The sequence below is a fragment of the Ascaphus truei genome, chromosome 5 (assembly GCF_040206685.1).
Source record: "Ascaphus truei isolate aAscTru1 chromosome 5, aAscTru1.hap1, whole genome shotgun sequence".
In the NCBI taxonomy this organism is placed as follows: Eukaryota; Metazoa; Chordata; class Amphibia; order Anura; family Ascaphidae; genus Ascaphus; species Ascaphus truei.
In genome coordinates, this window is record NC_134487.1 from 302,356,408 (window position 1) to 302,379,227 (window position 22,820).

Consider the following 22,820-nt stretch of genomic DNA (forward strand, 5'->3'; position numbering starts at 1 on the left):
AATTAAAAAACGAAGCACAAAGCAATTATGCAATCTGCATGTGGATTGCTGAAGCCACGGATTGCATTCTTAAAATTCACCAGCGGATTAAGGAACCCACAATTGTCAGTGATATAAAAAAAATCCGGAAAAGACGAATCGTTCTTTTTGAGACGGATTCGCGGAAATCCACGGAGCGAAGGAACCGGCCAATTCGAAGCGGATCCAGGCGCCAAAACTGGAACAATCTACCGGAGACTCTCACTGCCGCCACCGGTCTAAGATCTTTCAAAACTAAAGCGGTCTCACATTTTAATCTGGTCTGTAACTGTCACATACGCCTATAATATATATTATCTCTAACTGTGCATGCAATGTCTTGTATATAATGTATACCCTTATTACTTATGTAACTATATACTTGTAACCATGTACTATTTGTCATCTTAACTCTATGCCCAGGACATACGTGAAAACGAGAGGTAACTCTCACTGTATTACTTCCTGGTAACACATTTTATAAATAAATAAATATTCGCCAAAAGAATTTGCCCATCTCTACTCCTTCCACCGAAAATGTTCTCAGCCATTCTCTGCCGTTCCTTATGCGGAAAGAAGAATAAAACAGAAGAGTGATCGGAGTGGGGACCCGGTGGGATTAGTGGGCAATACTCCGCACCGTGGCTTTATCAATCGGCCCCAATAAAATCTGAAAAAGGATTCGCCAAAAGCCGTTATTGACTTTATCAGCAGTAATTTTCCGTATTCAACCTTATTAAATAAGGCCCCAAGAGGGGATTTTAGACTCAATAGGTGTGATTTATTTAAGGCTGCTAGAAAGATATATTGAACATATGTATACAATCTATACATCGATTTAGAACTCATCTTTGCCAGTGTTTTAGAAGGTGTTCCGAGAGCTACTGGAAACAGAATTATAATGGGATTTGTCCAGTGCAGCAACTCCGTCCATCATTTCCTTTTCTTGCTGTGTACCGTGTCCAGCTGAACGTCTGCGGCAAATACTAAAACCTTGCGTTTCTTACATTTGAGGAAGACACAATCAAATAATAAAGTACTTCTTCTGAGTGTGTTTCAAAGCACATTTATGGCGTAGCAAAGTGATTTCAACAACAGCACAAATAAGCGGTTCTATCCAGGCCATGTTAGACCAACAAAATTAAAATTAAAACGATGTTGTGGCAAACGATGGCACAACACAACAAAGATTTCTTTTGTAAACAGGAACATTTGTGTATATTGATTATGATGGGCCCGGAAGGTATCATAACCAGAGAGGAATCAATACATGTCTGGTAGCAACAATGTGCCAAGAAAGAGACCCAATTGTACGCAGAAGAAGCAATCCCATATGAAAACACATTTAAACTATATTTCAGTTTGCATGTATCTTCAGTACAAGATAAACAGTCTATATTTTCCAAGCCTGTAATACAATGTTGTCTATGTTCTAACAGAACAAATGACAAAAATGCGTTTAACTCAAAGTGATTGCACCCAACATTCTGCGCGGCTTTTTGCACATGAAATCCTGTTGCCAACGGGTGAGCAGGCTAGGGAAAGCAGGTCAGCATTGCACACATTGGGTCAGCGGTGGCCAACTCCAGTCTTCAAGGGTCACCAACAAGTCAGCTTTTAAGGATACCCCTGTGCTGAATCAGGGATATTCTTAAACCTGATCTGTTGGTGGCCATTGAGCCTGGAGTTGGCCAACTTTCAATTCTCTTACTGGGAGGAAACAGAGCGATGGAAAAGGGGGCGCATGTTTCAGGGGGAAACTTGACCAGTGGAGAGAGCACTGTTCTGTCATCCAAATCAAGATTCTTTATCTAACAGCAAACATAATCAAATAAAGGCGCACTTATAATAAGGAGCAGGCAGCAGTTTCATGTGGAAGTGGATAAACATTGGTTTTTCCACCAAAATAAAAAATCCAATAATAAAAGAAAATAATAATAGATGTTAAAAAGAAAACCAATAACTGGTGTGTGGAAGTGGGACTGCACCCAGTCCTCCCAAAAGCCAATATTCTGCTTCTTAGAAAGCGGTTAATGATCGCAGGAGACAGGATGAGAATAGTGCCAATGCTCCTGAGTCAGGCTGCAATATATGATTTCTGTAAGGCCTTCTGACAACCAAAGGAAAGGTACAGACCCTTTTAGTTTACAAAAAAAGTAATAATATCATTTGCTTCCTTATTAAAAAAAAGAAAAAGGATTTCTAGCACAAAATGTGCTTGTTTTTTTTTTTTATATAAAACTCTAGTAGGCTAAAATTCTCTCTTCGGTTGGGATGAAGAGGATCAAAATCCGGGAATAACCGCTCACCAACCTGCCGGCGTCTGCCTACCCTCACCAGTCCGAGAGGGGGGTTAGCAAAAACGTGATAGTCAGGAAATCCCAAAGATTGGTCAAAAACTCCCATTCAAGTGAACGGGAGACAATGGACGATCGCCGTTCCGGACACTTCAGAGCTTACTGAATAAAGTCCTTAATTGCCCATTACATTAAGTTGACTTGAATGGCTCTGAGGACACGATCACAGCGAATGCACTTTGCATTCAGAGGTTTCTGCTGAACATGCTGGGGCATCAAATAAGTGGAATAACTTAAGAAAGCCAAACCCCTCCCAAGCCCCGGCAAACTATCTTTCCATATTTACTTGGAAAATGATTTTCAAATGTTTATCGGTGTGAGATTGTTGTTAAATTAATTTCTATTCAGGGAGGAAATTATTTCCTTTACCCGATTACAGGGCGGCCAAACGGAAATCACTGGAACTAGTGCACTATGTGGGGCTGCGCCTTAGATTTAAAGGTAAAGGCATGGGGTGGAGAGAAGGTATGGGTCTAGCAGGGGGAGAGAATATACGGGTCTGGCAGGGGGAGAGAAGGTATGGGTCTACAGGGGGAGAGAAGGTATGGGTCTAGCAGGGGGAGAGAATATACGGGTCTTGCAGGGGGAGAATATACGGGTCTTGCAGGGGGAGAGAAGGCATGGGTATGGCAGGGGGAGAGAAGGTATGGGTATGGCAGGGGGAGAGAAGGCATGGGTCTGCAGGGGGAGAGAAGGCTTGGGTCTGCAGGGGGAGAGAAGGCATGGGTCTGCAGGAGGAGAGAAGGCATGGGTCTGCAGGGGGAGAGAAGGCATGGGTGTGGCAGGGGGAGAGAAGTTATGGGTCTGGCAGGGGAGAGAAGGTATGGGTATGGTAGGGGGAGAGAAGGCATGGGTATGGCAGGGGGAGAGAAGGCATGGGTATGGCAGGGGGAGAGAAGGCATGGGTCTGCAGGGGGAGAGAAGGCATGGGTCTGGCAGGGGGGAGAGAAGTTATGGGTCTGGCAGGGGAGAGAAGGTATGGGTCTAGCGGGGGGAGAGAAGTTATGGGTCTGGCATGGAGGGAGAGAAGATACAGGTCTGGCAGGGGGAGAGAAGGTACGGGTCTGGTAAGGGGAGAGAAGGTATGGGTCTGGCAGGGGGAGAGAAGGCATGGGGTCTGACAGGGGGAGACAAGGTATGGATCTGGCAGGGGGAGAGAAGGCATGGGTCTGGCAGGGGGAGAGAAGGCATGGGGTCTGACAGGGGGAGAGAAGGCATGGGGTCTGACAGGGGGAGAGAAGGCATGGGGTCTGACAGGGGGAGACAAGGTATGGATCTGGCAGGGGGAGAGAAGGTACGGGTCTGGTAAGGGGAGAGAAGGTACAGGGCTGGCAGGGGGAGACAAGGTATGGATCTGGCAGGGGGAGAGAAGATACAGGTCTGATAGGGGGAGAGAAGGTACGGGTCTGGCAGGGGGGGGAGAAGGTACGGGTCTGGCAGGGGGGAAAGAAGGTATGGGGTCTGGCAGGGGGAGAGAATGTACGGGTCTGGTAAGGGGAGAGAAGGTAAAGTCCTAGGAAGGGGGGACATAGATATGGGCCTGGTAGGGAGGGGAGCGATAGATACAGGCCTGGAGAGGACGGGGTAGATATATATAGGCCTGGGGGCTGGTAGCCCTCACTACAGCTTTAGAGAAGCCAGTCTGTGGGGGCTGCCAGAGGCCATTGGCCTGGCCTGCCAGTGGCTGCCCTTGGAGGGGCCTGGGGGGGGCCTTACACTTTGGGTCACTGGCAGGGGCGCCCTAGACGCATTGGTCTTGGGACAGCAATCATGCCTGACCCGCCCTATTGGCGGCCCTGTCCGAATATGAAGAAACTGCCACTATATAGCAGGGCTGGGTTTGGCAACAGACGTTTTAACATGAAAGTTTGACGTCTTAATACTCATTCATTGTCCCTGGGAAAACTAAACACGGGGGGGGGGGATGTAACACAAGCAGTAATAACACAAATACAATGTGTTAAATGTAACACTAGCAGTAATAACACAAATACAATGTGTTACATTTAACACAAGCAGTAATAACACAAATACATTGTGTTAAATGTAACACAAGCAGTAATAACACAAATACAATGTGTTAAATGTAACACAAGCAGTAATAACACAAATACAATGTGTTAAAAGTAACACAAGCAGTAATAACACAAATACATTGTGTTAAATATAACACAAGCAGTAATAACACAAATACGTTGTGTTAAATGTAACACTAGCAGTAATAACACAAATACGTTGTGTTAAAAGTAACACAAGCAGTAATAACACAAATACAATGTGTTAAATGTAACACAAGCAGTAATAACACAAATACATTGTGTTAAATATAACACAAGCAGTAATAACACAAATACATTGTGTTAAATATAACACAAGCAGTAATAACACAAATACATTGTGTTAAATGTAAAACAAGCAGTAATAACACAAATACATTGTGTTAAATGTAAAACAAGCAGTAATAATACAAATACATTGTGTTAAATGTAACACTAGCAGTAATAACACAAATACAGTGTGTTAAATGTAACACTAGCAGTAATAACACAAATACATTGTGTTACATTTAACACAAACAGTAATTACCCAAATACATTGTGTTAAATGTAACACAGGCAGTAATAACACAAATACATTGTTAATGTAACACGGGCAGTAATAACACAAATACATTGTTAATGTAACACGGGCAGTAATAACACAAATACATTGTTAATGTAACACGGGCAGTAATAACACAAATACATTGCTAAATGTAACACAGGCAGTAATAACACAAATACATTGCTCAATGTAACACACGCTGTTATTAAACAAACAGTAATTAAACAATACATAGAGAGTTACAGTGAATCCAGAGGAGTGCGCGTTGCTGAGTTAGAATACAGACACACTAATACCTTTCTAAAAAATAGTCTTGTAAGGAAATATAAGCTTCAACATTTTCCAATGAACCGTTTCTATAATCTAGTCTTCTGTATGTCCGCGTGCAATTAAATATTATTTAAACATTACATTAAAAAAAAACATGAAAATATCTGAGTGGTGGAGTTGTGTGATATGTTATAACACATTTACAGTATTCAAATTATAATGCTACAAAGGGTTACACAGTACTACGTGTTAGAGTACACTTATTTCTTTTTAATGAATAAAGGATTCCAAAAAAAATTATCTTTCCATATAATTGATATCAGCCTTTTTGCCTCTATGTTCGAATAAACCATGCTCTCCCACATCCAGCAAAGTATCACTATGTTCTAAGAGTACGTTGCTCAAATCACTGGACAAAATAGTTTCAATATTACCTTCATTATTTCTGACTTCCCTTTTGAAATCTCATGTGATGGTTTATTATTTATTGCTTTCTTTTATTATTTTATCTAGATCTTATTGCACATACTGCTAGTGCTATCTCCATGATCATTTTGTTACATAAATCATAAGCCCCTATATTACCTGTAACCCTCCTAGCCCGGCTCTAAAGGAGTTTAATATCAGGTTGGATATATATACAAGGCTGTGCTCAGTCTCTCAGACCTGGTCAGGGTGCTGGGTCGGTGCAGGCTGTGCTCAGTCTCTCAGACCTGGTCAGGGTGCTGGGTGGGTGCAGGCTGTGCTCAGTCTCTCAGACCGGGCCAGGGTGCTGGGTGGGTGCAGGCTGTGCTCAGTCTCTCAGACCGGGCCAGGGTGCTGGGTGGGTGCAGGCTGTGCTCAGTCTCTCAGACCGGCCAGGGTGCTGGGTGGGTGCAGGCTGTGCTCAGTCTCTCAGACCGGACCAGGGTGCTGGGTGGGTGCAGGCTGTGCTCAGTCTCTCAGACCGGGCCAGGGTGCTGGGTGGGTGCAGGCTGTGCTCAGTCTCTTAGACCTGGTCAGGGTGCTGGGTGGGTGCAGGCTGTGCTCAGTCTCTCAGACCGGGCCAGGGTGCTGGGTGGGTGCAGGCTGTGCTCAGTCTCTCAGACCGGGCCAGGGTGCTGCGTGGGTGCAGACTGTGCTCAGTCTCTCAGACCAGGCCAGGGTGCTGGGTGGGTGCAGGCTGTGCTCAGTCTCTCAGACCTGGTCAGGGTGCTGGGTGGGTGCAGGCTGTGCTCAGTCTCTCAGACCTGGTCAGGGTGTTGGGTGGGTGCAGGCCGGGCTCAGTCTCTCACACCTGGTCAGGGTGCTGGGTGGGTGAAGGCTGTGCTCAGTCTCTCAGACCTGGTCAGGGTGCTGGGTGGGTGCAGGCTGTGCTCAGTCTCTCAGACCGGCCAGGGTGCTGGGTGGGTGCAGGCTGTGCTCAGTCTCTCAGACCAGGTCAGGGTGCTGGGTGGGTGCAGGCTGTGCTCAGTCTCTCAGACCAGGTCAGGGTGCTGGGTGGGTGCAGGCTGTGCTCAGTCTCTCAGACCAGGTCAGGGTGCTGGGTGGGTGCAGGCTGTGCTCAGTCTCCCAGACCGGGCCAGGGTGCTGGGTGGGTGCAGGCTGTGCTCAGTCTCCCAGACCTGGTCAGGGTGCTGGGTGGGTGCAGGCCGGGCTCAGTCTCTCACACCTGGTCAGAGTGCTGGGTGGGTGCAGGCTTTGCTCAGTCTCTCAGACCTGGTCAGGGTGCTGGGTGGGGGCAGGCTTTGCTCAGTCTCTCAGACCAGGTCAGGGTGCTGGGTGGGGGCAGGCTTTGCTCAGTCTCTCAGACCAGGTCAGGGTGCTGGGTGGGGGCACGCTGGCCATGGATATTTAGATAGAATAAGGATGGGCGCCAGAAACTGTTATAATACAAAAAGAGCTTTATTCACATCGGTTTATAATGCTCGCCATACAAAAGACAGACGTCACTTCAGACATTAGCTGGTGACAAACAATATGGTCACTCTGCGCGTCCCCCCTGGCAGCGCTCACTCCCACGCTGGGGAGGTAATTAGGCTTGTTTCCCTTAGTATTGGTTAGATGGACAATCTCCTGCATAGCGTGAATAATGCCCCGTCTCAGGTGCACCCTTGTCAGGGATACACAAAGCTCTCTCTGGGTTTAATGTCCCACTACTGTGTACAGCAAACCTGGTTCCTACATCTTGGGTCGGGAGTTTAATAAGAACCTTCTGGTGGAGCCGACCTGATTATGCTCTGGAAACACTACTCTGATAACGCCTGCTGAGCACACGCGTACTCCTCTTCCTGCATGAGAACAATTACTATGAGATCTAACTATATAGGGCACGTTCCTGAACTGAAAACAATAAATGGTGACAGGACATCCTTAATACACATAACTATACACTTAAACCTATATACATTACTCACAGTGAGGCCCTCTACCTGAACATCGAGGCACCTGCTTCTAGAACATTAGGTGGAGCTAGATATACCCTTCTATCGCCCAATGGTGACAGGAGCAATACCAGAGTGATCCCACCCGGTTAACTCATTAAGATCGTTAACCCCTCACACTAATTACTATTCAGCTACAGAGCATCAGTTTGAAGAATTTCTCATATTGTCTTGTGGGTTCATACTGTGCTTAAGAAGTAATGGTACATTGTTACAAATCTCACACACACACACACACACACACACACACACACACACACACACACACACACACACACACACACACACACACACACACACACACACACACACACACACACACACACACACACACACACACACGTTCCTTTCTTTTACTGGAGGAAAGGAAAACAAGCATATTATGGTGTCATGAAAGGCAAACATACCTTGTTATATTGAACATTTCTAAAGGAAAAAATAGTATTCAATTTATTCTTAAATTATCCATTTATTGACATAAAATAATGCAGAATTAGAAAAAAAAATGCCCACTTCATGTTGTTCACCCAAAATACAAAAAAGAAGTGACCTGTACATATTATGACACAGGTAGGCTACAGAAAAATAAATAAATATATATATTTATAAATATATATATAGCTCGACAAATGCACTTGCGCGCTCGCCATGCTTTTTGGAAGGCAGACGAGCGCCATCATGGTTCTTTAAGCAATTTTCCTGTGATTCTTATTTTCCAGTTTGTGTGAGAAGGTGCTGCGTGCCTAAAATAAAAATCTCGCCCCCCCCCCCACCCCCTCCTGATTGGTTGAGGTCCTTTGGCGCGCACCACAGTGAGATGAGGGCGCGAGATGAGGAGGCAGCCTCGGAGCAGTGCATGCGGGGCTGGTGCGCACTGTGTAGCGTGACGTTAGTTAAGGAGGCAGCTGAGGGTGAGCGGGCAGTCGGGGCGCAGGGGACCATGAGGCACTTGGAGCACGAAGGTCCCGCGCCACTGCGGAACGTACCACCCAGGAGACACTTCTTTTATGTTGGGGCGCCTAAAAGAATCCAGCAGACCAGGAAAGCGTGTGCATGCGGAGGACGGGGGCTGACCAGGCTGGAGCGCGCCTAAGGTAATGATGCACGAGGGAGCGCGCTTCTCATTGATCAGAACAGATCTGATCAGGACAGCGAGAGGAAAAAGCTCTCCGTTTTGTGCTTGATTTCTTTCTGCACAAACTCACACCCCCTCAAATTAGGAACCTGAATGCGTGCTTAAAATGGCTTGTGTGAGCGCCCCGTCACTTCAGCCTCCCCTTCCTCCAGGCAGACAAACTGTGAGCTTTAATTCTCCCCCATAAAGCCCATGGAGATCTGACAGCCAATCACTGGCATCACATCACTGCGGGTCTGGGCAGATATAGGTCTGGGACACACATACAAATCTTTGGATGCTACAGTATATACACCAACAGTATATTTTGGCCCTACATCCCTATGTACATGTGTCTGTCCGCAGAGCGAATAGTATATTACTCCAAACTACCCCTACTATATTCCTCTCTGTATAAGTTCACCTAATTCATATAGACTACTTATCCCTTGTTGATAACCTGTGACATAACAACCGGTGTATATATTCAAACCGGGTCACAAGCCGCTTCCTGGCGCTCATGGGAGCGTTCTGTCAGACTGCCAGGACCGTGCACACCATCACAGAACACTCAGTTCTTTTTTAGTTCTTAACTTATGCTACGTATTACCACATATAGATGCCTTATTTTATTAATATTATACTCAATAAAATTATAAGTTTTAAATCATTCATCAAACCATTACTGTTGTACACCAACTAGGGATTTATTTTTCTCAGTACCCCTGTGTACTCCAGCGCTAACGCAGGAGTCAGAAAATCAAATGCTATCACTTATCAAGTTATGCTAATAAAACTAATAAAAGCTCCTGGTAGTTTGCTCAGCACTCTGCAACGAATGTGGTTAATAATCAGGCAAGGAAAGCCAATGGGTAGGAAGTGATGGAGATCTGTCTGATCTCTAAACTGGGGGACCCTCAGATGCTTAAGGGGGACCCATGTCTTACCAGGGCCCGGGACCCCTCACCCCCTCTTCCGTCCCTACTTAGCGGTAGATTTTCAATGCAGCCGCCTTTTCAGCTCCACAACTCCACCGTGTCCGGGCTGTGCAGGGACAAGGACACTGAGCAGCTGATACTGGAAGGTCGGGGGGTGTCTCTGAGGCGCAATGGGGGGTGGGGGGTTTGGTTCATTGGGGGATCTATTTCTAAGGGAAGGGGACTGAAATGTGGTCTTATTATTTTGGAGGGGTTGGGGTCATAGTGAGGTAGAGATGTCTGATTGGCAAATCCAGATGTTTTTTTCTATTCTGTCCAGCAGTCAAAATCTAACTAAACAGGCAATTTGTCCCACTTTGTATGCCATGGTATGAGTTTAAATGGTCTCCCTTAGCAGAAAATGGTCCTGTGATTATAAAAAAAAACAGTCTAGGAATTTTTAGCAATACTTTTTGATTTTTTTTTCATACAGGTTACCTTCCTTATTTTCATATGTCATAATAACTATGTACAGTAATAAGTAAAGATTCTAGGACGCAATATTTACTGCAAAGCTACAAAGGAAAGTGCACTGAATATTCTGTCACACAGAATTTGAACTTGTAGGTACACTTCAAACTTGTAGATTATTTTGACCGGTATACTCAAAAATGAAAAACATTTAAAGTTTATTTGCAAGGTTAATTAGTAAAAGTATGAATTGCATTCAAATAAGACGGAATGGTCATCTGTAGAAACACCGGGGGGGTCACACCGGGCACAGCATCTGCCGCAGATCCGCTGCTCGCTCTGGATGGAGAGAAATGAGAGGCGGGAAGGGAGGAGCGTGACAGCCAAACCCTGACAGCTGGATATCTTATTTACCATATATATATATATATATATTGACTGCCCTATACCTACACCAAAATAACCTATACTGCTTTCTTCCAGATCTGACTCTCAAGCTTCACACGGGAGACATCGGAATCCCCCCTAACCCAGAAGACAGGTAGGGAACACCTCCCCTCCAACACATAACATTGTGCTGCTTTAGAAATTGTGAAGCTGGGGCACCCAGACACTGTTTAAGGGGTTCAGGAAACTAGTCATTCACATCTGGCTTTTTTCTAGTTTAGTGGGGTCATCTGACACAAACACATATACACACACACACACGTAACTATGTAACAAGGATGAATTGTAGTAAAGTATAAATGTAATACAATAAATAAATGGTTATGTCAAAAACGAATGTTATTAGTTCTTACTAGGAATTTATACAATTTCTTTTTTTTTTAAATGGGGCGGGTCTAGGGGGCGGGCTAGGGGGGCGAGTAGCTTTTTGGTTCGGCGAGTAGCTTTTTTCGTGATTTGTCAAGCCCTGTATGTGTGTGTATGTATATATTATATATATATATATATATATATATATATATATATATATATATATATATATATATATATATATATGCAGTGTTCGACAAACCTATACATTTGCACGCCCCGGGCGAGTGGATTTAACATCGTGGCGAGTTCCTATTGGCCCAAGCAGCACACGTGTGGTACTAGGTGGCGAGTAGATTTTTTTGTTCGGCGAGTAGATTTTTTGGTGATTTGTCGACCACTGTATATGTATATATATATATATACATATATATATATATATACATATATATACACATACATATAGTATTTCATATATACATACATATTTAGAACTAAATAAGGAAAGTTGGGGTTGGGGTTTCACTTTACTATCAACCTTTCTGTCTATTATCCATGTATACAGTACTATCCAATCTTCACTATTTTGCAAAAGGACATTTCCTCAAATCACTCAACCTAAATAATGAAGAAATCTCTGATTGCATTCAGTGCCAGGAGGAGCCTGCACAAAACTGCACATGTATAATATCCAGCATTAAATAATTCACACAACGTGGTTTAACTGGATGTCCCCGCTTCAGCACAGGTTTAGCCACCTGTGCTGAAGCTGGAATATTCTGAAAACCTGACCTGTAGGCATAGATACCGAATATACCTTTTTGTTACCACTTCGGGAATCTAGAGAAAGGTTAGCTGGCTTTATGTTTTAACACACACTGCATGTTTTGTGCTTTCATCATAAAACATTACAGATGCAATTCTTACTAGATTTTTCAATCATCCTTATACCTTATAATATAATATATAATATTTAGTTCTCAATCATTACAAATTCAGAACATTCGATACTTGTAGAATGACTAATGTTTTTCTTTAAGAAAACTCCCCAAACGCTGCCCCCTTATTTTGCAGGAATAATTTCTTCAATCGCAATGGCTGTTTTCTAGCACAAGGAATTACGTAAGGTTTATTACATTTTGTAAACTTTTGAAATGTAGGAAAGTTATTCAGAGTCTAAAAAAATAACTGTTTTCAAACAGTAATAGGGCAAAGTACATTCACAAAGAAGTAGGAAATAAAGATAATCAAACTTATGTTTTTAGGAATATTTAACATTCTGGAAATATTAATATTAGTGTGCTGATCCGTTTTGTAACCTTAGGCATTACACATCTTCCCCTATAAAGACAATATACTGTATATCCTCCAGAAAACAAGCACTTTAATATTTTGTTACAGTTAAATATTGTAGTAGTAAGTTAGGTATTATGACTACATTCAGATCGTAGGAAAACTTCCAAACCTTAAAAAGAAAGTAACACAGTAAAATAACTTATCCATGGCTCGTTCTTTAATAGACGGCCTTTTGCTTGGTACAATTCAGTTTATACCGCAAGTGTACTGTACTTTGCAGTTATCATTTATTTTCTTGAATCCTTATTTGCCTTACAAAGTATCATTGCAAAACTATCTTAAGTTTTCAAAACATGTTCTGTACATAATGTTACTCAAGGCTTTGTTTATCTTAATTAGCGTATCGCTAACCCACACAGCATTGCTCTTGCTTTCCACGTTACGTTCGCTTCAGAAATTGCATTTCTCTCGAGTTTGTACGAGGATCTTTGCCACAAGGCTTCTGTTCTCCAGCACTGTAAGGGGGTTTGTTTATGTTAATTGCTTCGAACAGTTTCCTACCAGATTTCTGTGTGTTAAATAAATGGACTGCAATATAAATAAATGTTGTAATTTTCATACAAAATAATGTGTCAGCATCTGGAATTCATGTGAACTTTTTTTCCTTTTGAATCCTTTATTGATACTGTACATAGTCCTGCAGAGTATTGCTCAGCAATGCATTGGCTTCCATCCAGCTTTGCTAGGGTTAAACATGAGAAGGCTATATATAAATATATAGGTTGTGCTCCTAAACGGCAACACGCAGGACACTTCCAATGACTGTACGTTCACACACATTATCATACTGGCCATGCTTTTTCTGTAACATTGGAAAATCAACAGTAAGGAGTTTGGATCTAAAGAACTGGGAGACTTGGATGTAATGATAAAATACGAAATATCGGTGGGAAGAATGTTACTTTGTTACTATGTCTCCCCACATTCCTCTTAACCGCACCACTGTTTCTTTATCGGGAGTTGAGCTCAGCAGGGATAGAGAAGTATCGTGCACCTTGCTGTCACTGATAACCCTTACTTTTTCTCTCCTTTATGACCTAGTTCACTGTCCCCGTTTTTAAAGAAGATGGTTAACAAAAATAAAATTGAGTATCCATGTTTCATGATTTGCAACAAAACAAGTGTTTGTGTTTAACGTCTGTGTGCATCAGCATGGAAAGGAACTGCGTGCATCAGCATGGGAAGGACAGCTGTGCAGAATGACTATTTTCTGTGCGTTGATACACGGGTCTCTAGAAGTAGAGGAGATATTTGGAAAGGGGCAGTTCTAATATTACAAGTTATTAAAAAAAGAAAAGTTTAGTGCACATCGCCCGTCCTCCTCATTCTTCTTCTTTTTCTTCTTCTTCTTCTCCTTCTCTTTCACATGCTTCGTTGTTACATCTTGTAGTGCAGGAGCGGCCAACTGCAGTCCTCAAGGGCCACCAACAGGTCAGGTTTTAAGGATAACCCTGCTTCAGCACAGGTGTCTCAATCAGTAGTCCAGTCCTTGAGGATTGGTGTTGGCCACCCCTTTTTGGGGGGGTTTCTATTTTTCTAAAGCACTGATATAAAAAAAAATTTTTTAATGAATTATTGAAAATCGTTCCCGCTGTGATTTCCTAAACACCGTGTCTCGCTGAGACATAAATAAAGCGTCTTTGGAATTAATTTGAACCTTCCTTACATTTTTTTTCTGAGCCTCTACCTAACCCTAAACAAAAGAAAATATTTTGTATGTTCAGTGACATTTACTAAGCTTTTTCTTATTTGTGTGCCTACATTTAAAAAGTAATTGTTATAAACGAAACTTTAAAATACTGTAGTAAAAAAATTATTTATCACCTTTCATTGTGACAAATGCAGAATAAATAAACAACTATATCCCTATATATAAAAAAGAAATGTAAAAATATATACTATGTATATAGTTGTGAAATCTGAACCGCTTTTAAGTACAACTTAAGCCATGAAAAAACTATTAAAATAGAGAAAGTGTTAGGTGGCTGAGCGCTTTAACTTCTCCGAGAAAAGATTCCTTCAAAGTCTCAGTGCTATGTTTTTTAACCTCTTCCCTGCCAGAGGGACAAGCAATGCTTTGCGTTTTAATGCACTGCTGGCCCCCTGGTGGTGAAGGGGTTATATTTGATACGTATTACACAGAGAACGTATTATTATTACTTATATCGGGGAATAAAATCTGTTTAGAAGACTGGCGAACTGTGCTTTCAACTAACTTCCCATTTTGGTTAATGATATAAAGAAAAGTAATATAACTCACACACATTACTATATACCAGGGGCAGCCAACGCCAGTCCTCAAGGGCCACCAACAGGTCAGGCTTTCAGGATATCCCTGCTTCAGCACAGGAGGCTCAACCAGTGGCTCAGTTGAAGACTGCATCACTTGTGCTGAAGCAGGGATATCCTGAAAACCTGACCTGTTGGTGGCCCTTGAAGACTGGATTTAGCCACCCCTGCCTTATACTATATTTAATGAAGTAGGCATTTAAAATTGTAACTACCTATGTGGACACATGGTTTAAAAAGAGTGTGGATGTTGAAGACTGATCACTGCGAGAAGACTAGGGCTGGGGGCTCACATCCAGTACAAAAATATTTATTAAATTAGTTAGACAGAACAGGCAAAATAGGGGCCTCTGATGCGTTTCGCACCCAGCGGGTGCTGTATCAAAGAGTAACCCGACTTGTAAGTAACCTCTTTAAATACCCTGACTGCTCCCGTGGTTGTTGCTGGTTCGCGCCAAAACACCTAGGGTCAGATGACAAAGACCAGGAAAAAAGGCTACGGTTTGTCCCATTCAGGCTTCCGTAGCCTTTTTTTATATATGGTCTCGGCTTCACTATTATTATCATGGCTATATTGGATTACCTGTAGCACCAGTGTAGGAGGACTCTTCTATTTCTCCTAACCATTACTGGTTTAAAAAGAAGCAACAAACAAAATTCTTGTTTTGGATTATGAGAACGTATACAGTACACAGAAAGTAAGTTAAATATAGTGATACTAGCTGCAGACATGCAGGGTATCTGCAAAACACATTGCAAGTCATTAAAAGAAGCATCTCTACTGAATAACACATACTATGCTGAGCTTGCAATAACCTGAAAGCACACAGTCATCAGCACATTTTCTGCTATTTTTTGCAGTTGTTTCATAATTCAATATATGTTCTTTAGATTTTTATATTTAGACAAGAAAACGTAACTGTAAAAATCACAAACTAACAGTTATTGCACACAATATAATGCCTGCTGCTGTTGTTAGGGTCTAATAGTGTGCTCATACGTTAATGAGTGAACAATGCAGCAAAAAAAATAAGTTATTAGAACATTTAACAAATATAACAAACTCCACAGCAGTGCGCGTTTCCCCTGTTTTAATAAAGAAAAGCTTTGCGATCTCTCTCCGGAGCTCTCCTGGCATTGTAACATAGTACAGTGCACGTAAGTGAAATCTATGAACTGATGTTTTGTTTAAATGCGTGTCACTGCTAAGCTGTCTTTGAAGATCGCTGCCAGTATATTGGCTTGTATTGGCTCTCGCCTGGTTCCTTCTCACTGATCCAAAGTTATAGTTACCATAGTTAAAATAAACAATAGTTTTTAGGAAATTAAAATGGTGATTTTTAATTGTCCCCTCCTAAAAACATGATTTGACATGAATATTTCTGCAATTCTATCTCTGTCACTCCTGGTATCCATATCAAAGAAAAGTCCAGTATAAGCCACATATTGTTATGAAGTTAGCATAGCTAAACTTGGTATGAAACGGTGGTGGTCCCTAAGACTGAGTCCCCGCTGGCGCTGAGCGCGCTCATGCTTGGAGAGTGCTCCAAGCATGAGCACCGGGTGTCCTGCATCTACGCACGCATGCGCGCGCAGGGAGTGGGGGGGGCCTTGCGGGTAGTTGAGTGCACGGGTAAGTATAGGTTTTTTGTTTACTTAAGCGCCGAGCGCGTTTGAGCTTGTGTGCCCGCGCACGAGCGCGCAAGCACAGAGTGTGCGGGGACTAATATATAACAATATATGTAAGTAACCGCCGCAAGCGCCGCCCGCTCAGCGCTAGCGGGGACGCAGCCTTAGACGCACTCAGGGGCCCCATGTAATATGCTGTGATGTTGCTGACCTTTGCTGGAGGTCAGATTAATTCAAATGAATGCCACTAAAATATTACCCAGCATGCCTTTCAATCACTTTGAATAGGGGAGGTGATAGGAAGAGGTATGTATTATACACATTATGTACTGTATTATATATTATATAGATAGTATGTCATATATGGTAAATGCATTTTAGACATGTCTTCCAGCATGCTGGTGTATCCTGTTACGTACCGCAGGGATTCTCAACGCCAGTCCTTAACACCCCCTCAACAGGTCAGGTTTTCAGGATATCCCAGCTTCAGCACAGGTGGCTCAATCAGTTCCAGCTTCAGCACAGGTGGCTCAATCAGTCCCAGCTTCAGCACTGGTGGTCCAATCAGTGGCTCAGTCTCAGACTGAGCCACTGATTAAGAAACCTGTGCTGAAGCTGGGATATTCTGAAAACCTGACCTGTTGGGGGATCTTAAGGACTGGAGTTGAGAACTTCTGGCGTACAGAAATAATTGGGATGAGAATGACAGTATGACATCCCTACAGGAGTAAATCATGTCCAATTACACGTGATTACTATTATTTTGTAACGAAGGAACAAACAAAACACGCTACCTCTGTAGATAAATATGCCTGTAAAGTAAAGAGCCCTGATAGTGCTGGAAGAAAGGTCTCTGCCATTCATTCCTCTACCATGGTCCGTTCTTGATTGAGCCTGGGCCATTTCCCCTCACAACGTCTTATTAGGACCCACTAAATAACTGAGACATTACATTGATAGAACAAGCCACTCTGTCCTAGTGGTGGAGTTACACAGTCCGATTATTGCTCCTCTAAAGGTCCCTACTGCTTCCTCACAACCCCTGGGCTTTCTGCATCCTGCCACAGCGCTGATCTGGAGGGGACACTTGTGACAGTCACTGAACCATAATTAACCTCTCCCGCAAACAATATCTGCGGCTCGTTACGTGGCCCCGGCTGCTTTCTCATTACATCCCAAATGACTTCTTCAATATATTTCCATAACCTTATGTGCGATTACAGGATGTTACTCTTAAGAGCGACACTATCTGAGTCCATTAAATCTCTGCAAAAAGAATGTGTTCTCTTAGAAAAAGAAAAACCCTGGGATTGTATTTATTTTATAATATGGGTTCATCATTTTGCAGCACACAAAAAATATGCAATTGATCCTCTGTCCCAATAACAGCCCCTCCCCCGGAATTGTAATTACATGTTATAATGCAAGGATGGCAAACTCCAGTTCTTAAGGGCACCAACAGGTTAGATTTTAAGGATATCCCTGCTTCAGCACAGGTGGCTCAATCAGTGGATCAGTCATTGACACAGGCTGCTTTTATGTAGCTACAGTACAAAGTGTGTTTGCTGGATGCCAATACTTCTTTCATCTTTCCAACGTGCCCATTGGAAAAGCGTGTAACTGAAAGTGCGGCATGAGCGCAGTCCGCAGAGAATATTTACAGTAAAAGGGTCCCATATAGGGCATTACAACTGGCAAGAAATATAATTCTCATCCTAAGCAAACAATGATATAGATGTATTTTTTTCATCCGGTTATTTCTTTTGGTAACAGGAAGTGCATATTAAACCGTTAGACTTAAGCAGCATATTTTATTTGCTTTTGATACAAAACGTACTCCATCCTAATTTCCACATGTTCAAACCGAAATCTGTTTTGAAGAGTAACATTTACCCATGGCCTCTTTAATTCCATGGGGACCTAAATTCCTGCTAAACACAGACTTTGTTATGCTCTCAGCCAAACGAGAGGGGGAAAAAATGTTCCACGCTTAATAACTTTTCTCTAAAAAGGCTCTGGCTAAAAATATCGCTTAAAATGTGCAGGACACTGTTACATCGATTTGCTTCTGTCTTCAACAGAAATGTAATTCTCAGGGATCATATTTGGTCTTTTCTGTTACCCACACTGGGATCCGGAGATCTGTTTGATGCATCAATTAATCTGTATTTCTCAGCATCTGTCCTGCTCCGTTCCACATACAAGCTGAGCCCAGTAACATGTCTGCATCCTGTTACATATGAAAGTGCAATGTTCTCCTTTTTTTAGTACTCTCAAATGACCATTGATATATTTTTTAAACACCTTCCTATGTTAGAGTGATGCTGTGGTACTTTTGGCCTTACACAGTGATGTCAAATTCGGTCTTACGGTTATTCACAGGAAATGTCAAATATAAATTATTTCTTCTGTAAATGTATCAAAAGCAACAACTTCCAAAATATTTTATTACATTTATTATTTCATATAATGTTCCAAAAGTGTGTAACATGTATACACGTTACATTTATTAAAGCAAGAAAAGTGTATATTTTGTTTAAAGACAATGGGGGGGTTATTCATTAAAGTGCAATAATGCTGATTGGGGCACCATTGCATGGAAACTTCCATTGAAATCAACGGGAATTTCTATGTGAAAGTGACACGATTGGCACTATTACAGTTCAATGAATAACCCCCAAAGCTTCCAATTAGTGAATACACTTCTATGTCAGTCTGAGTGTTTTTTCCAAACTCTTTTTGACTAGAAACTGTGGATCTCTGCTGGTTTTAGGAATGTTACACAAATACATGTTTGCGGCATAAAGATAGTTAAAAATAATACATGCAGCTACTTTCATAAAAAATGTATATACCAAGATACATGTAAATAAAGTGTACTGTATGTGCGCTTATAAATCATGTATACATACAGTACTGTATATGAAAGCATATATTGTTATACATGGAAACAGCCGTAACACCATACTGTACACATATGCTATCAATCATACTGGAAAATGGCTGGAATTTGATTTATACTGTATAGCTGAATACATTTGCATTTAAAAACAAACAAATAATCTCTAATTAATGTATGAAAGACAGGCAACCCCAAATAATTTGCCCAACAGATACTTTTTACACTAGTATCTTTTAATTGGTATTATTAATGATTAATTAATAGATGATTCCAAATGTTATCTCCTAATGTAAGTATATTCAACAACCAACAGGACATATCCTGCATTCCAGCATGTTTAATGGATGAACAAGCCATAGGATCTTGAGTTAATGCTGATTAAAACTTGCAACTGCTCAAACTAAAGGAGGTTAATGACAGTAGGTGTAGAACAAAGCATACACTGGTGCTAGCTGATTATCATTACAAACCCCCTTCATAGTATGTAACAATGCAGCAAAAAGTTCTTTCTTGCTGCAAAAGGGCATTCCCAAAATATGGTTGTGAGGGACAACAGACCACAAAGTTTAAATACAGAGCTTCTCCAAAACCCCAGAAGTGACATGTGTGATATTCCAAGCAAATGGGAACCCATTCAGTCTGACTGCTTCCAAAGTCCTTTAGGGGAGTTCCCATTCAGTGCCCCTCTGGGGCACAGGCTGTGCACCCCACACATATTCTGGGGACATTCAATGACTTCAATCATTCTCAAAACTAAATGAAATGACTAGCACAGTTTCCGCAGTTACATGTCAATGCTGGTCCTGCTGCACCGACAAAGGTAAGGTTAGGGGTACTTCAACAAACCCACCGGGTACCACATCTTTCAGCACATTATATTGGATTGCGCCCTTATTCATCAGAGCAAACTACATCCTGCACAGAGCGTCACTTCCAAACACGGGGGAAGGTGTATCCACACAAAGGAAGCGCCAAGAGAACTTTGTTTCATTTCTGTTTGCGCCTGTGTCACATGGAAGAAAGCGCTCTGAAATAAAGTGACGCACCGAAACATTTAATGCATCTCAGAATCGCTGCGTCATGTCACTTCCCTAAACTCACCTATGGACACTTCTCACCTATGGACACTTCTGACCTATGGACACTTCTCACCTATGGACACTTCACAACCCACACACTGACACACATGACGCAAAACCTGGAGCACCGACCTTCCTACATGAGATGGACATGACTGAATTGTCATCTTTCTGGCCCCACATCTGCCTTGCTACATCACCCCACAGCCTTTTCTTTACATTTATTCTGTTACTGAAGAGATAAAGTCTCCCTGCACAGTTTCAGTTACGAACACACACACATATATATATGTAGCTTGGCTTTCAAAGTGACAAAGCGTTGGCACCAGTGCCCTTGCCAGGTCAGCATTGGTCATGGCTTCAGCCTACCTGTTCCCTGGGTATGCATGGCAGGGAGGTCCTGCGGTGGGACTTTGTGTTGCAAAGCTGGTTCCCAGACATTTCAGATGCAATCGTGGAACTGAATCTCCTTCTCCTCCTCCTCCTCCTCCTTGGGAAGATGGGGCATAGGCGCAAACAGAAGGGAGTGCAGGGGGGGACAAGTCCTCCCCCAAACTTTTATGCAGCCTGGGATGTCACCAACAACTTTGGGACCTTAGCTCAGTGCGGCTGTGACAGTGTCAGAGTCTGCCCTGCTTTGTCTTTGCTGTGTGCAGCCAGTTCTCCCAGTTCTCTCAGTGCTGCTGCTCCTGCTGCTGCTCCTGCTGCTGCTCCTGCTGCTGCTGCTGCTGATGTGGGTGTGGAGAAGGAAATGAACAGAAGCGTTTGACACCGGGAGTAGGGGCTGAGCTGTGGGGGAGAGGCAGCTGGCTACATTCCTCCTCAGGACAGCAGCAGCAGCTCCTCTCTTCCTCCTTGCTTGTGATACATTGTGTGACTGTCCTATGATTGTGCCTCAGTGTCCTCGTTAGTGTCCTAAGTCACCCTAGGTGCCACCAGGAGCGCAGAGTTGAGGGGGGACAGGAGCCTTGCTTGGCCGTTCTGCCAATGCTATTTCCATGTGTTTCCAAGCCCCACCTCTCACACATGCGGAGGCTCCTGGGGAGAGAGAGCAGCCACCGCTTTATCCTGGAAGGAAATCTTCTTGGTGTATTTTGATTACATACACAGAGCACCTTGATATTACTCCGAACGAAAGATAAAATAAAGATTCCGGTGTTTTATTTGGGTTCTTTTTATTTCCCATTACAATTAATATGTAATGTGCAGCGCATCGGTTATCAGCCGAATGATTATTCGCTATAAACCGTGCGATTCTATACAGCGGATAAATAGTCAGACGCAGCTGTCATTTCATACTCACTTCCATTTAAAACTATAAAAATCAACTTTCTTTGCACAGAGCTCACGCCTGTTACGTGAAAGGAAATGGCAAATGGCGCCACGTTAAAGCCCGCTGACTTACAAGGATAAACAAGAGAGGAAAGAATCACTGTAGAAATTTAAAAAAAAATTAAAGTCCCAATTCTTAATTTTGAAGAGGAAACAGTTTTTTATTGTAAGAAAGAAAAAACGAGATTGGTATAAACTGTAGAACATCAGCGCCATGTAGGGAAATCATGAAGGGACAAAACGGGGAAGGAATGTTCCCGTGGGGGTCTCTGACCCAAATTGCGATTGACTTAAATGACGGTTTTGATTGGCCCTTCCAGACAATATTGAGCCCTAAAGTTGTGTAACCAAAATTAAAAGGAGGGTAACTCCCAGGGGAAAGCGCAATGAAAAAATCTAAAACAGTTTTTGAATATTCAAAAAATTAAAAGAAGAAAAAAATCTAAAACGAGAGAATATAAAATGTGGAAAAAAAGTTTTTTTATATATTTGTGAAATGTTTTATTTGGGGGGGGGGATGTAGACACACTAAAAGAATTTTGACGCATTTCCCATCTCTAACTGCATTAATATTTTGTCTTTGATAGATCTGGTGTTTCTGAGTTACACAAATATAGAGTATATTTGCCACACTTTTGAAGCCATAAAGTTTTATATATGTAACCCCTCCCTGCTCGGCGCCTATGGAGATTATATCGGGGCGCAGTATTTGGATACTCAGCATAGGTTACCTCAATTCAGGGAGCTGGATTCAGGTGATAAGATAGCAAGGGAGGAAATTATGGGTGCCAGGGACTTTTGTAGTACAACTCAATCTTTATTCAGGTCCCCGGCACGGGGACACCTCACATACATACTTGACATAGTTATACGTTGCTTTAAGTATTCTTGGTTACTCATTGACACAGTGCTTCCCTAAGTGCCCAATATTAACATGGAGAGGGAGGTGCATATACTTTGCTGTGTTACTTGTATTGGACCGGGCCCCCCTTCGGAGTAATGTCCACTATACCCAGTCTACTTTGGGCCCTTAGGGGGATCCTGGCCAGTTCCGTGCAGGTAACTACTATACCCAATTCCTGATTGGGAACTGCCACTTCCATACTGATTAAGGAGAATACATAGGTGGATCCGCTTGTAGAGCTAATCCGCGGACACCCGGGAGACTTCTGCATGTGGCCCTCTGTGACGTGTCTGTCTCTTCCTCTGTGGTACCTGTGTGGTTCCGTAAGACATCTAATTGGGATCCTTACTATAAGGGCACTGTCCCTATCTGTAACATAACAAACAGGGGGGCCTGAAT

At 42.7% G+C, this 22,820-nt stretch overlaps 1 protein-coding gene across 10 annotated transcripts in view; it reads right to left on the reverse strand.

The window, feature by feature from the left end:
• The window catches only part of PDE3A (phosphodiesterase 3A), a 355,481-nt gene extending 334,301 nt beyond the window's left edge, over positions 1 to 21,180 (reverse strand). For 6 of the 10 annotated variants that reach the window (XM_075602962.1, XM_075602958.1, XM_075602957.1 and 3 more), the window contains exon 1: positions 20,555 to 21,179. In XM_075602962.1, the coding sequence (XP_075459077.1) occupies positions 20,555 to 20,626 (72 nt within the window). In that variant the 5' untranslated portion in view covers positions 20,627 to 21,179. Of the gene's footprint in view, positions 1 to 20,554 lie in introns of all 10 variants that reach the window. The other 4 variants (XM_075602953.1, XM_075602952.1, XM_075602967.1 and 1 more) reach the window with 3 other exon arrangements.
• Positions 21,181 to 22,820: the final 1,640 nt, after the last annotated feature.